The following is a 16,483-nucleotide window of genomic DNA, read 5'->3' on the forward strand; positions in this document are numbered from 1 at the left end:
AGGTCGAGATATTTTGAAAAACTACCAAAAAATTTACCCGGTACCTTATTTCCATGTAACTCGCATATCCGACCGACTGTCGCAGATCCTTCTCTCATTAAGCAGCAGGGACTGCAGACAGTTGGTTGGACTGATGACTGGCCACTTTCTCTGGGCGAAGCACATGGAAAAGGTAGGCAGACTCAGACCATATGCTCAGCATGTGGAGGTGAGGATAAGATGGCGGACCACTTTCTGTGCGTCTCGAATCAGGCTTGAGGTCTTTGGCACTGATGTGTTAAAAGCAATCACCTTGGCTCCTTGGCACCACAAGACCTACTTAGATTTTTTTAGAGGTCAGGTAGGTTTAAAGAAAATTAAAAAGGGAACCCGAGTACAGTACAATGGACTTAATTGTTTCTGCTGTACAGACTACCTATCCCGACAAAAAAAAAAGAAATTAGTTGTATAAAGAAAATGGATCTAAGTCTAACATCAGGTGTCTACTATATTATGTTCTACGATATTTCTTGTGATGTTAAGTATCTACGAATAAAAACGTGCCCACCGCCCGTTCGATTAACGATAACTAGAGGCTTGATTCTTGTTTTTTTAAGAACTTACTAATAGTCTATGGCAGTTAAGCTGCTTTGTAATCTACTTTACAAGGGATATTGATATTCTTCCAGAGGGCTAGTTCCACAGGTATTTTGGAAATTAACATGCAAAAAATAATACTAGAGCACAATTTACCGTAATTACTTTCTTGAGTTTCACAACTTTCTTTTTGAGAAGCTCGAAGTTTCGAGCGATATCACGACCTTGGTTTGCTTAGGTAATATAGAGAGCGGGCGCATTTTAACGCATTTCGTATAAGGAGAATACAGGACATATAAATCTTCCGCTAAATGTGAAATGAACATAAAAATATGTACATATTTATTACCAAAATCTCGGCCACTTCTAAGCTTTGTATGTAACCGCACAATTGTAAATCGACTGAGCGACGATAAACACTAATGAAAAATTGCCGAAATGAAGTGCAGATTCGAATCTGGAATCAAATAGAAAAAAGTGTCGGTCGATGCACTTACAAATATGCACATAATTATTTGTATGAGGTATATTCGAATATATATATCTAGATGATCATTGCTGATTGATGGAAGTCAAGGCTGTGTAATTTTGCACTTTTTGTATTGTTCCATAAATAAAATATAATAATAATTTTAATTTTAAAATATTTTTTTTTACAACCTTTTGAACAAAATGGAGAATAAGTGTTGAAAATTTTGAACAATTTTTTTTCATTTCTTTTGTAATTTAAACTCATGAATGCCACAAAATACAAACACAAGGAATACTCATACATGGATATATATATATATATATGTATCCGTACTCATATACGTACATATAATCCATACTACTAGAATGCTGTTGATTTATGTATATTTGCCCAGGCACCACAAGTTTGGTGGCAGTTGAGGAGGAGAATCGGTGTCTTCGTCGGCCGACAAAAACTGTGTGTTTTTTTTGTTAAAATGGAGCATACAACTGCTGACCACAAATAATATTATCGCACTAGTTGCTTGCTGCAATGCGTTGTTACTTGAAAAAACGCTTTTGAATCTTTCAAGATTTTTCTTGCACACTGAGTGCTGCGCCATGCGTCTTTCAGTTTCCAAAATCAAGATGTTTAATACAAATCATTGGACCCCCGCCATATCTCGTAGACATTTAAGCAAACGATTGAGTTATTTATGGTACCTCCTTTGCTCCTGTTTCCACGTACTTTAATTTTTATGCGCTCAGATTGCAACAGAGATATAATTTTTTGCTTTTGATGCAGGCTCATTTTACTCTGAAATGACTTTGTCTTGTAAATGGTGTCCAACAATATTAGTTTGGGGGAAAAGAAATTCATTATTTTTGCGTCAATTTTTTTTCGCAAATGACTTAAAACTTTTTCGTGGTCGATGTATAGCTCCATCTGCCGAGAAAATTATGTATGCCTTTTTCCCCAAACTAATAGCTTGGTTTAACCCATATAGCTCACCCAACTTATATCAGTTTTCTGCTGCACCGATTTCTTTGCAATAGTGGTAATATAGTTTTCTGGGGTCATTTCATATATGATTGCTGCAAAAGATCAGTTTTCAAGCTCATATCCCTCATCTTTTCTGAAATTTTGAGAGCTACACAAAATAAAAATTCCAACTGATCTTTTCGGTTATTCTATGAATCTTACTACTCTCAGAACATTTTCTAAAACACACCTTGGTGCATAACTACCATTCGGAAGTGCATAGGTTTGAGATCTCTGGAACGAAACACCAATTGGCACCTCGGCAGGCAATGGCAAACCTCTGAGTGTATTTCTGTCATGGAAAAGCTTCTCATAAAAATACTATCTGTCGTTTGAAGTCGGCTGCAGGTCGCTCGATTTGTGGAAAAACTGCAAAACGCACACCACAAATAGAAGGAGGAGCTCTCGGCCAAACACCCAAAAAGGTTGGAAGCGCCCATTATGTATATGCAATATCCTTATTTCGTCATGAGTACAAATTAGCTCAGGCAGGACTCCACCTTCGTCGCCACAGAATGATGGCTCGAATAAAAGCTTCATTAAAAATTGCTAAAGCGGTGTGAGATATTAATTTGAAAAAGCCACTTGTTGTACTGTTTCTTGCACTACAAAAATTCTCGATCGATGTTCCTTTTTGTATTGAGCACAATTTACTTAATGTTGCAAAACTCTCTCAACTACAAAAAAAAATTACCGACAGCGGCTTGTGAAATGAAAATATCCACATATAAATTTATATCCTAGAAGCGTTAAAGTTTTATTAAAGATGCCTCATTTTCATCTATAGAATTACTGTTTTGATGGAGTTCATCGAATAAGCAAGCGGTGGCATCGAAGACAGGTTGTAAAAAGTATACAGGATTTCAAATATTTCGTACTTTGGTTTGGTGACTTATTTCTTAATGAGTAGGAGTATTTCGGTTTTGTGGATTTTGTGGTAGAATTATGAATAATAAATAAAAATAAATAATATTAATAAAAATAATAGAACATTTGTCGCAATGCGATTATAACAGGTAAAAAGATATTTTTTTTTTCGAAAAATAAAACAGTTTTTCCATTTTGTTCAAACTAAAAGTTGTATGTAAATAGGCCAAAACGTGAACTTGAAAAAATTAAAAATAATTATAAAGAACTAAAAAATATTTATATATTTTTAATTACTCGTTTGTACTAAAATAGAAAGCGTTTGGTTTTTTTAGAAGAATTTTTGGTGTTTTTTTATTGAGATTTTCATTTTATTCCATAAGTGAATTAAGTAATTCTACAAACTTTTGCATGCCAACACGTTGTGGCATATTTTAACTTAATTTTTCTCCGTTAAAAACATAAACAAATCTTTTCGTACTTCTCGTATATGAACTACATAGCATACAACAAAAACAAAAAATCACACAAACATCAACAACGTGAAACCTGAACACAGTAGCCGCTGCTGCAAATCGATACAATTTTATAGTAAATTCAAAATAACAACAACAAAATCGCGCCACACTACATACAAACATATCTCTATACTTACGAGTGTATATACGCATATGGGCTAATTGCATTTTAAATTTCAAAAAAAAAAAAAAGTGCATTTAAGACATTTGCAATTCAAATGTTTGGTGCAAGTATCATACTTATAGTGTTATTTAGCCCTTTATAGTTCAATTGTCTAGCTGTTTTTGTAAGATTTTTTTATTTTTCAAATAAAAAGTATAATTTTTGTTTGCAAACAAAGTTCTTAGTGTATATGGATGGGCTTGCATGACGTTGTTGATTATTTTTATACTACTTACTTTTCTTATGTTTTAATTTTTGGTTGTATGAAATTAGTTTAAATAGTTTTTCAATAAATTTTCAATAAATTTTCGCTAAAAATATTTCCATAATAAATATCGAACATCAAATACCAAATTTCAAATATATTTCATATTAAATAAAAAGCAAAATATTAAACAAAAAAAAGTAATATATCAAACGTCAAATATTGAAACTTAAATATCAAATCTCTAATTTCGGACATAAAATCTCCAATTTCGAACATCGAATTTCAAATGTCACATTTCAATTCACGAAATTCAAATTTCGAATAAAAAAAAAATAAATAATTGGCGCGTACACTTCTGTTAGGTGTTTGGCTGAGCTCCTCCTCCTATTTGTGGTGTGCGTCTTGATGTTGTTCCACAAATGGAGGGACCTACAGTTTCAAGCCGACTCCGAACGGCAGATATTTTTATGAGGAGCATTTTCGTGGCAGAAATACACTCAGGAGGTTTGCCATTGCCTGCCGAGGAGCGACCGCTATTAGAAAAATGTTTTTATTAATTTTTGCTTTCACCGAGATTCGAACCAACGACCTCTCTGTGAATTCCGAATCACGCACCAACCCATTCTGCTACGGCGGCCGCAAATTTCGAATATCAAACGTTAAATTTCGGATATCAAACATAAAATGTCCAACAAGAAATTTCACATATCAAATCTCAAATTTCGACTATCGAATTTTAAATTGTACAACTCAAGTTTCAAAAATCAAATATCGAATATCAAAGGTAAATGCCAAGTGTCAAATTTCGAATATCAATTATTAACAAAATGTCAAACAAGAAATATTCAAATATCAACACTTAAATTTCGTCGATCAAATCGCAAACCTTAAATTTCTAAATCATAACAACAAATTTCAAATTTTAAATATTAAATACCAAGTATCAAACATTAAATATTAAATGCTAAAAATCAAATCAGAAATTTCCAAACCGAAATATAAAATTTCGAAAATGAAATATGGAACTCGAAATTTTAAAATGAAATATTAAAAATCGAAGCAGAAACTTTAAATCTGAAGTCTCGAATATCGAATCGCAAATGTCAAGCATGGCATATCAAATATCAAATATCGAGCCTAAAATATCCAATGCCAAATTTCGAATATCAAGTATCGAATTTCAGATATAAACTTAAAAGTTTCTATTATCAAATTTTAAATATGAAATAGCGAATTTCGAATACCAAATATCGAATTCGAAATTTGAAAATTAAATGGTAAAAATCAAATCAGAAACTCGAAATCTGAAGTCTCGAATATCGAATATCAAATGTTAAACATGGCATCTCAAATATCAAATATCGAGCCTAGGTATAATATCAAATGTCAAATTTCGAATATCAAGTATCGAATTTCAGATACCAAACTTCAAATATCAAATAAAACATCTCAAATCTCACATTTTAAATTTTAAATATCACATGCAGAACTGCAAATAGCAAATATCGAATTTCAAATATCAGCTGTCAACTTTCGAATAAAAAATTTCGAATGTGAAATTTCAAGTAAAGGAGGATAAACTCGAGAATTGAAAAGCTTCTAATAACTAACTTACAATAAGATTTTGGCTCATGACAGCTGACAAATAAAAAACACAAGTAATAATAAAATCAGCTTTAAGTTGTCGCTTGTCGCATGTCAATCACAAAAAGCTTAACGTCATCATCAAATAAGTAAATAAATAATATAATTAAATTGAATAAAATTTGCATAATAAAAAAATTACTTAATTTAAGAATAAAAATTTTAATTTATTTGTGTAATGCAATTGAGTTTTTACAATTTTATTTAGCTATGTATTAAACGAAAAAGTTATTCTGTATGTATTGTGTATTGTTTTATTTGTATGTATGAATTTTATTTGTTTCTAATTTAATTTACGCTAAATCACTTTATTTCACTTAATTTAATCAAAGAAAAAAAAAACAAAAGAATATCAACCTAATAATTTATTTTCTCCCAACTCCTCAGCTCTTCACACTCTGGTCATGGCTGCCCGTCAGGATAACAATGTATCAGCCGGTACTGCTCTACACCACAGAGGAACATGGCTGCTCGCTGACCACCTTCTATGTGCGCGTGGAACAGCATGAGCCGACGTTAATGATGATTAAAACGTGCAATAATGAGGTAAACGAAGAAATATGCAATAAATAAAACGATGAAAAAATGCGAAATTAAAAAAAAAACGAAAAAATATAAAATTAAAACAAAAAATAAAAAAAATAACCAGAAAAATTTTTTTAACAAATGTCGCTTTCATTACAGGTCTTTGGCGCCTACTGCTCATCGCGTTGGTTCGAACGTAATGTCAAAGATGACAAAGGCCAACGACAGGCCTACTTTGGCACCGGCGAAACCTTCCTCTTTTCACTCTATCCGGAACGCGCCAAATACCCGTGGGTAGGCATTGAAAATGAAAAGGATTTGGGGCATGCGTCAGAACTATTTATGGCAGCCGATTCGAAAATGATAACCATTGGTGGCGGGTAATTAAACGTTTAATCTGGGAATGTATTATATATAAAGGGTGTTTTTTTGAGAGATTTAAAATTTAGAATGGTAATAGAAAATAGAAATATTGTTGGCATACATTTTTTTATTTAATATAATCAGGAAAGCGCAGAAAAGATGGAAGGAGCTCCATTTCTTTGCTATTTCGAAAACCCTTTGACCTCAATACGATATACGAAGCACTCAGAAAGTTCTTTGGTCTCTGGACGGTCGGCACACACACGGAAAAGCTAGGTTTACCATTTAACCCTCATTGCAAAAGCTGTGGGGACCTTTTAGAGAAGGAGACTGTCGAGCAAATGTAGTAAATGTGCGGGTTTTGGCAGCTAGATGATTAAGGTCACTGGACCCTAATCTCTTCGACAACCTGGGGCAGTGCGCCAACCTAAATCCCATCAATCTTCTCCATCAGCTCTGGCTGGCTGTAGATATCTGCCTGTTGGAGGTCTCATAATGGTATCAAAACGGCGCTTTAGTGCTACTTGGGGAGTGACATAGTGGTACTTCAACCATTTCACCTACCTGGTAGATATTTTCATGGCATTTATTTTTTGATAAGAATATTCAGTCAGCAAGGCTCGAAGCACTTACCATTCACCGGAACGGCAGCTTCTTCCTCATTTATATTAAAAAGGAATAAGAACCGATGATGCCGCCAGTGTTCTCTGAACTTCGCGATAGATTTATTTTTTTCGAAGTAAATTTCCACAATTTGTTCTGGCGCTAAACGATTCATAATGACTTGCCAAGCCTTTGACACTTTTTGAAATTTGAAAGGTTGAGCCAATAAGCACCGAGAGATTTCGTAACTCCAAAAACACTCAGGCTAAAAAGGCCTTTGTATTTAAAGCTGTGGAAAGTGAAAGGGTAGATAGTCAAGGAGGAAAGGAGAGAGGTAACAGAAGGAAAAAGATAGGACAGAAATCAAAAATAGAGATAATTAGAACTGTGAGAATTTTGCAAATTCTTTCCTAAATCTGTAAATACTCTCCAGTTTGAGAGAACGAATTTCACTCGTTCTCATGACATAGGAACCCAAAATTCGTAGCCTTTCTCTAGCAAATGCCAGACACTCCCAGAGAAAATGCTCGGTGCTATCCGGTTCCTCCAAGCAAGACAGACAAATCGGCTTCTCAATGATTCCAATGGTGGTCATATGTTGATCCCATGGATTGTGTCCTGTAATAATACTGATTATCAACCGAATATCTTTTCATTCAAGTTTTAGAAGAAATTTCGACAGTTTTCTGTTCGGACTTGGCACTAAACACTTTGCAGCTCTGCAACGTTTTGGACCGAACCATCGCTCTTTATAAAAATTGCATTCATAATCGCTGATCCAATTCATGATTCCTGCGGAACTGATTCCGGTTATTGGCTCTCGCTGATCCACAGTTGGCTAATTCATCGGCAATTTTATTCCCTTGAACATCGCAGTGTCCTGGCACCCATATAAGTACGAGCTATTGTGTCTTGCAACAGAATTAAGCTTGAACAATCTTTGAGGTTTGCTTTGCGTAAAAAAGCCTTAATGAACAGAAATGTGAACACAATTTGCCATTCCCAGCTGTCATACCATTGTTAGCGATATGTATAGTTCACATGCAGATAAAAAAACACCCATTATATATCAATATTATTTAATATTAAAACACTTTTTCATATTCACTTTTGTTTTTTCGCCACCTACAGTGAGGGCCAAGCCATTTGGATGGATGAGAATATACGTTTCGGCAAAACGGATAGCTGCAAAACGTTCAACAATCCGCCGCTATGTCCTTCCGGTGATTTTGAAATACGTGTACTTGAAGTATATGGCTTTGATGGCGTTTAAGTGACTGTACGTACATACAAAACAAATAAGCCTACACACCTTCCCACAATGTATGTGCCACTTATTGCAAAGCATTTGTTGCTCGCAATGGCTCAATCGACGCGTTAAGCGAGTAGTAATGCGTGTTTTGTTTTGTTTTCGAAGACAATGAGAGTTCGGCATGAGACTCTTTGAATGTTTAGCTGGAAAATAAACTGAAGCAAAAAACAAAAACACAAACAAACACAAAATCCCCGCGCATAATCTGCTATGTACGATTCAAAGCAAACAAAATTAAAGTGAAAGCTTATAGAAAAAAAATATTTCATTCAAAAATTGCCCGCCGAGAAAGTCTTCTTTTGAATGATAATCAAACGTGCTGAGGAGGATAGGAGGGGGAGTGTGGATGATGTTCAAGGCGCAGTATTTTTCGTATATATTATTACATATACCTACATACATATATGCATTGAAATGTAATTTTCGTGGCTAAATTGCCAACGCGCTATTTGATGAATGTTAGAAGCAAAAAAGAAAAGGAAATAATAACACAGTAATATATATTATCTATATAGTTATAATAATATTTATACTTACAATACATGTTGTTGTAAAAAATGCAGTAGCATAAAACGAAGAAAATACTCTGTGAATGGTAAAAAAATCAAAATCAAAAAACAAAAGAGAAAAGAAAAAAATGCAAAATCTGAAATTATGTCTAGTAAATATAAAAAATGAAATGAAGTTGAAATAAAAGCACATGGCGTTGACAAACAATACATAGTTGCATGCCTACATATACATATGTGCATAAATATTGCATTGGAAGATGACAGTTCAAAACAGCCTTGCTCTCAGTGCAGCAGGATTGGGATTGGACAAGCAAACATGAGTTGAGTAGAAAAAAAGAAGAAAAACAAAAACAAATATAAAATGCAAAATAGAAAATAACGCAAATGAGAGCGAGTAAGAACAGAAAATATCACGGTGACTATGCACTTATACCTATACACACATACATACATATATGTATACATATTCCCATGGATATGACGTTGATCATGAAATTAAATAATATTCAAAAGTAAACTAAGATGCAAAGCAGTTGTTGTAAACCATTATGAGTTGTGCTTCAAAGGGAAGCGAAAACTATTTTTGTTGTATTTGTTAAAAAATGCTATTTTTGTAGCGAGAAATTTATATCGTTTAAATGTGCAGTATATTTAAAAAACAAAAAAAAAACAGAGTTATAATTATAAAAAAATTTAAATTATAAAAGAAATTTTAAATTATAAAAAAAATTAATATATTGTACAATATAAAAAAAATTTTTTTAATCTTTTTTGTGAAATTTTTTTTTTCAAAATTTTTGAATTTTTTTTGTGAAAAGTTTTTTTTTTTTAAATTAGAAATTTTTTTTCGTGGTTTTTAAACAAACAAAATTTTTTCACAATTAATAAAATAAATAAAAAATTTCACAAAAAAAATTAAATTTTTTTTTATATTAAAACAAACAAAATTTGTTCACAATTATTAAAATAAACCAAATTTTTTCACAATTCTTAAAATAAAAAAAATTAGATTTTGAATTTGTGAAAAAAATTTAAATTTTTAATTTTTTTGCGAAATTTAAATTTTGTGAATTTAAATTTTTTTTTTGATTTTCAATAAAATAAAAATTTTAATAATTGTGAAAAAATTTTGTTGGTTTAATCGCCAAAAAAAATTTTCTTATTTCTAAAATCGTGAAATTTTTTTGTATGTGTAAAAAACATTTTTTTAAATGTAAAACAAATTTTTTGTTTTAAAAATCGTGAATTTTTTTTTATTTAAAAAAAATTTAAACATTTGTAAAAAGAGTTTTTCTTTTGTTTTGAAAACACACAACCAATTGGAATTAATGCATATTAAATGAGAGAAAAATTATTGATGACAACCGTGAATTGAGATTTCTTAATGTTTTCGGAATATGTTTTCGTTTTTTTAATCATAGAAATCTCCATCGTTACAAGTTGACTTCAGTAAGTGTACACCTACATAACTGCATCTATGCAAATAATTTGATTGCTAAAATAGCAAATAGTCCCAAGTTCACTTTCAACTAATCTAAAGTAAGCTTCATTTGCGGAAGCAGTGGTCCACCCAGCACTGCCATGCTAAGTAAGAAGAAAAAAACTTTCTTACGCTGCGCAGCATGAAAGCTCCTCTATTACTTTTGAAAAATGTTGCCGGAATGATTGTTCCTGACCAGATATAGATCTGCGTCATTGCCGTAGTGAAAATCGCCACTGTCATGGGAAACTTATACTCGCGTATCGAAAGGAATGCTGCTGCTGAAGTGAGACAGTTAGTGTTGCGTCATAAGTAAATCTTTATCATGTAAATAGACATTAGCACTAATAGCGGCGGCAGCGGAAATTGTATAATTTTTCCCCCTCTAAAGGCGGTGATTTCCTAAAGGGCATACATTTATGCCACTATTCGATTTGATTTTCTTTAGATAGATATACTTTTGAAGTAGCTCAATTTGAGAATATTGGATATTGGCTTATTTCGATACTCAAATTTCCTTTCTGGCCACTGCCGTGCATTTAGACGAGTCGTAGATGAGATTTTTGTGCTTGACTGTTTTTATTATGTGGTTTTGTTATTTTTATTATATATTATTACTATATTTTTCCTTTTTATTATTATACTTTTTTTACGTTTATTTTATTATTTTTTTTTCTTTTCTTTTCTTTTCATTTTTTTTACGATTAAGTGTCTGTTCTTTGGAAAGTAGTAAGAGTTCGTACATTTGGTGCACCAAAAATTTATTATTTGTAGTATTAATGCTCCATTTATTGAGCAGAAGAATTTTGCAAGAGTGGCTTAGTGTAAACAAATATTTTCTTTTTTGGAAAGGTATGCAAAAATTACCACAAGCTTGTTGTTGTTGTAGCAGCATAACATTTCGCATACATGTTGCTGCTGGAGTGATAGTCCTTGGCCGGTCAGGCCAACTGTCGTGGGAACCACAAGTTTTTATTTCATGCCATGCAAAAAAAAAAAATCCTGGCGATATCTGTTAACTAACAGCATCTCGTTAAATGAAAATATGTCTGCATTTTTACTTAAGAAGGTATAGTTCATATTTTAAAAATATTGAAACCGTTTTTTCCATATTTTGGTTTTTATTGGCTTATGACACTCTTCCAGTTTTTTGTTTTTTTTTGTTTGCGGATGAGGCGGTTTAATTGGCCTAATGCATAATCAACGCTGCCGTCGCAGCAATGGTATGTCTGGAGACTACCACTAAGGTGCTGCAGCCGTTTTCTGCCTAGTGCAGGACATTTACAAAATATGTGTTTTGAATTTTCAGTGCCCATTTCACAGAATCGGCAGATGTTGTTCGCACAGAGAAACCAATTTTGTTTAAGTGGTATCTCAGCCCACAGTGGCCTTCAAAGTAACCAGTTAGAAATCTTAAGTCTACACTGCTGCGTGAAAGTAGCTTATCAAAAATTCCTCTGTCCGGGGTTAGGAATTGTTTCACTTGTCGCTGATAGATAGAATTTCGCCAGTGGTCAACGAACTTTTTCTCCTCCCACCTTCTGAGAAGTTCTTTGATGTGGCCCTTTGTGAGTCCACAGAAAGTTTCAGTGCCAATTAGGGAATGTTCGCATGGCAGTCGGTTCTACGTTACCGGAATAACCCAGATTTATATCCGGCCAAGGACTGTCACTCCAGCAGCATTCCCCGTGCATATATGGGGAATATTTATGCTGCTACAACAACAACAACAACAACCATTTTTAGCTAGATGATCTGCTACCTTATTTCCCTCCCAACCACAGACCAGAACGTTTTATTGAGGGTCGAAGTTATTTTGTTCAGTGCTTACTACACACACTACTACAAAGTAAAAATTAACAGAAAAAAAACGAAAAAAAGCAAAGTTAGTTAATTTTTTTTTTCATATACAAGGTATTAAAATGCATTTTGGGTAAATGGAGAGTTACAAAATAAAATATTTTTTACGTTGCCAAAATTTCAATCATTCACAATTTTTTTTCAAATTCTTTCTTCATTTCTACTTAACGAGAGTTAAAAAAAATATTTTTTACCTTACAAAATTTTCAACCATTAATATATTTTTTTTATACTTAATTTTTTCTAGTGATTCATCTAAATGCTGAAAATTAAAAAAAAAAAATATTTTTTACGTTACCAAATTTTCAATCATTCACAATTTTTTCCCCATTATTTCTTCATTTCTTCCTAGCGATTTGTCTAAATGCTGAAAAGTTAAAAAAAATATTTTTTACGTAACGAAATTTTCAATCATTAATATTGTTTTTTTATACCTTAATTTTTTCCAATGATTCGTCTAAATGCTGAAAAGTAAAAAAAAATATTTTTTAGATAACGAAATTTTCAATTATTAAAATTTTTTTTATGCCTTAATTTTTTCCAATGATTCGTCTAAATGCTGGAAAGTTAAAAAGAAAAATATTTTTTACGTTACCAAATTTTCAATCAGTCACAATTTTTTCCCCATTATTTCTTCATTTCTCCCTAACGATTCGTCTAAATGCTGGAGCTGTGCCAGAGCGTATGGAAATATTCCTTGATATGTACATATATGTGTATATACCCCTAATGTTGTTATAAAATGTAAAATGATTCAATACAATTAAGAAGAAAGAAAGTTTAAAGAAACGTCGGACTGATTTCATTATAATTTCTATTGAGTTTTTAATTTATGCTATTGCTTAACTTTTAATCCATAATTTTTAATTACTTCGTTTCGCCAATTTTACTATTAATACCTATTATAGCTTTTAATATTATTTTTATGTTTATTATCATTAAACAACAATTTTAATAAATGATATGCGCGGATTTGTTTGAGCAACTATTTGAATTGTTTATTGGTATTTGTAAGAAGTTCACTTTTTTATTACAGCAACAACTCTCGTTATTTGTTTCAAAGTTATGCAATTTTTTTTGTCACTTTGATGCGTTAATGTTGTTAATGAACGTTTTTTTGTATGTACGATAATGAGACAAGATTGAAATGCTAATTTCCTTTTAAGAATTTGCATTGACATGGACTGCTCAATTTTTTCGAGCGCACTAACAAATATATGTAACACAAGTAATATGTATGTATATGTATAGTATAATGCATTACCTATCATAAAATTATGTAAAGAATATGTAAATAAGCGTTAACAAGTAAATTAATTAAATTCAATATCAGTATGCATACACACAAATGCGTAATTGCGAGTCAACTGGCACTCATTGAGATAAGAAGTACTAACACATGCAACAAACGAGGAAATTAAAAAAACATTAAAAATGCACTTGAATTATATAAGCAACTGGTTTTTCATTAGATGACTAAGCGTTTAAGAGATTTACTTTATAGATATTAATGAACCTGTGTATGTATTTGTGTACAAGTAAATGAAATCAAATGTCGTTAAATAAGAAGAAGAAGAGGAAGAAGTAGCGAAGAGTTTAATTTGGAGTTTGTATGTATCTTTGGACTTTTGATATAATGCAATTATTTGACTTCGAATATTTTTGCTTTTAGTGAAATGAAATGAAATTTAGCTTTCATGGAATTCAACTTTTTTTCAATGAATTCTAAAGCAGCAGCATTCAAAGATTATTAAGGGGGAACACCGCTGTGGGGGGTAAAAAAATAGTCGATTTTTGGGAAATTTTTTTTTATAAGTAGGAATGATTATTCGAAGATCGGATAGAAGGCAATTTATTATGTATGTACTAAACTATGTTGATGTAAATTTTTATTAAAAAATATTGAAAATTGATAAATTTATGTAAGTAAACGTAACGAGTTAAAAAAAATGACGTCATCTGGTGGCAGCGACACAGCAATGAATAATAAGCTGAAATCAAAAAACCAAAAATTGTATTAATCGACACAATAGTGGCTATCGTTGTACGTAGCCGTTGGTTTTTTTTTTTTTTTGTTAGACAAACTGATGGTGATTTGAGTTTTGATGCGTGTTTTTCACCATTTTTTTTTATTTTCAAAAGGCCAAAAAAAATAGTTATTTTCAAAATTTTGAAAATCGGCTACGTACAACGATAGCCAATGCGAAAACAAAAATTTTGAAAAAAAGAAAATTAAAATCGGTTCATTAGTATTCGAGAAATCGTTGCCACCGTATCAAACAAAGTCGTTTCGAGAAAAACGCGTTTGAAATAAAGCATCGTATCGTAAGCGCTACGGGGCCGAACCGACGGGCGCTCACTTCAGTGCAGATAGAAAGCGAATTTCGCATTAAAATTTTTACCACATTTTCTTGAGTAGTTATACTAACAATTTATGCAAAAAAAAATCGATTTTTTTGAATTTTCACAGTGGCGTTCCCCCTTAATTCGATTACCGCATTGAGACACAGCACTTAAGTGCTTGACATGTAGAAAATGTTAAGTCGATAGAAGTTGTTTGCTGTTTGCTAAAAAAGTCCACAGATATGTTGTAACGCATGCAAGCAGAACTATTTGAAGCCAAGCCAACTGGTGACGAGAAAATCATTATAAATGCCAAAAAGCATAAATCAAAATAAAATAAATAATGGGTGTGTACACTTCTGTTAGCGGCAGGCTAATCAGCTATCCTGTCAGAAAGCAAATAGTTTAACGTAACCAACGCAAGATTGAGTCTTGTCGAGGACCTATGCTCCCGGGTGGAGTGAACAAGGAAAAAAAACACTTGAGTGTTCCAGGTAGCCGCCTAAAATTTAATTTTCTATCGATTTATGGATATAATCTTTTAAAAAGCATCCTCGAACAAGACGAAGGAAGGCCAGAACCAGCTGCCCAACCGAAGGTTTTCAAAAAGTGGTGGATAGCCGAATGAGTTGGAGCGTGACTATCATTCGGAATACGTTGGTTCGAATCTCCGCGAAACGCCAAAATGAAAAAAAAAATCCTTAAAGCGGTCACTCCGCGTAAGGCAATGGCAAATCTCCGAGTGTATTTCTGCCATGAAAATGCTCCTCATAAAAAAGTAACTGCAGTTCGGATTCGTTTTAAAACTGTAGGTCCTTCCATTTGTGGAACAACATCAAGACGCCCTCTGCAAATGGGAAAAGCAGCTCGTCCAAGTACCCAAAAAGGCTGTAATTGTCACTTATATATATATATTGTATATATATATGTATAAACGCCTAAATGTATGCAATATTTATTTAAGAGCGTTGTTGCTGTTGTTGCTGTTAGTTAAAAAATTCTTTTTAATTTTGCATACTTCAAGCGGTCGTGTTTTATCAATACACTTTTAAAGAAACCCCAAATTCTTTGTTTACTTTTATTTTCGATGGATTTTATTATCATCGGTTGAAGTTTTCACACGGTACGTTTTTTTTATACAGCATAAATAATCGAATGGAGTAAAAATTCAACTTCTATGCGACCAATTTACATTACCATTTCGGCTGATTATTCGATTTTAATACTTTTCTACTTTGTTCAAGCATTCAAGTCAGACATTTTGAGTAAATTTTTAACGAGAAATTAAATTTTTGACGACAAATAAAATTTCTGTTGAAAAATTAAATTTCTGCCGATAAACTAAATTTCTGCTGATAAACTAAATTTCTGCCGATAAACTAAATTTCTGTTGATAAACTAAATTTCTGTTGATAAATTAAATTTCTGACACATCACGTTGTTTTTGTGTTAAAGTCAAAATAATCAGTAGCTCGAACTCTTAACGCTAGATCGACCACCCTGTAGAATAGAATATTTGTCCCTTTGGTTGTTTTGATGAAATTTTCAACTTCATTTCGTCGAAATGCCCGCTCAATTTAAGCTGGCTCAAGGTTACATGTTTTTTATTGATCCAACCTGGCGTAGACCCGCTTTAATCATACTCTTTCTCAGCTCGCGCCCACCTACAAAAATAGTTGCAGTTCTTTCGTAAATACTGGTTTATCCAAGTCCAATATCACAAAGGGGAGAAATAAATTAGTTGACACAATTAAATTTCTATTAAAACCCTTATAAACATACTTGCGTATATACATATATGCTTGCAAATCGTGTCTACTGCCCAAACGGTGCGAAAATCGCTAGCTCAAAAATTTACAGGGTTGCCCATATTCGACGGACCCATGTGTTTTTTGGGCCCATTCCAATCGACGAAGCTTGTCCGCAGGTAACAATCTTTGCGTCAATTGAATCTTTTACGGGAATAAATGCAAATTAATGCGGATAATTCGTTGTAAAGTGGTCCGAGCAATGCCCA

The 16,483-nt window shown here is 32.5% G+C and overlaps 1 protein-coding gene across 3 annotated transcripts in view; it reads left to right on the forward strand.

Moving 5' to 3' along the window:
* Positions 1-16,483, forward strand: part of LOC129247983 (GTPase-activating protein skywalker) — a 105,166-nt gene that overhangs the window by 65,843 nt on the left and 22,840 nt on the right. Inside the window, exons 8-11 of one of the 3 annotated variants that reach the window (XM_054887370.1) lie at positions 5,856-6,014; positions 6,153-6,373; positions 8,091-8,238; positions 8,377-9,108. In XM_054887370.1, coding sequence (XP_054743345.1) covers positions 5,856-6,014; positions 6,153-6,373; positions 8,091-8,232 — 522 coding nt within the window. In that variant the 3' untranslated portion in view covers positions 8,233-8,238; positions 8,377-9,108. The other 2 variants (XM_054887371.1, XM_054887372.1) reach the window with 2 other exon arrangements.

Source organism: Anastrepha obliqua, chromosome 5 (assembly GCF_027943255.1).
Source record: "Anastrepha obliqua isolate idAnaObli1 chromosome 5, idAnaObli1_1.0, whole genome shotgun sequence".
NCBI classification, from domain to species: Eukaryota; Metazoa; Arthropoda; class Insecta; order Diptera; family Tephritidae; genus Anastrepha; species Anastrepha obliqua.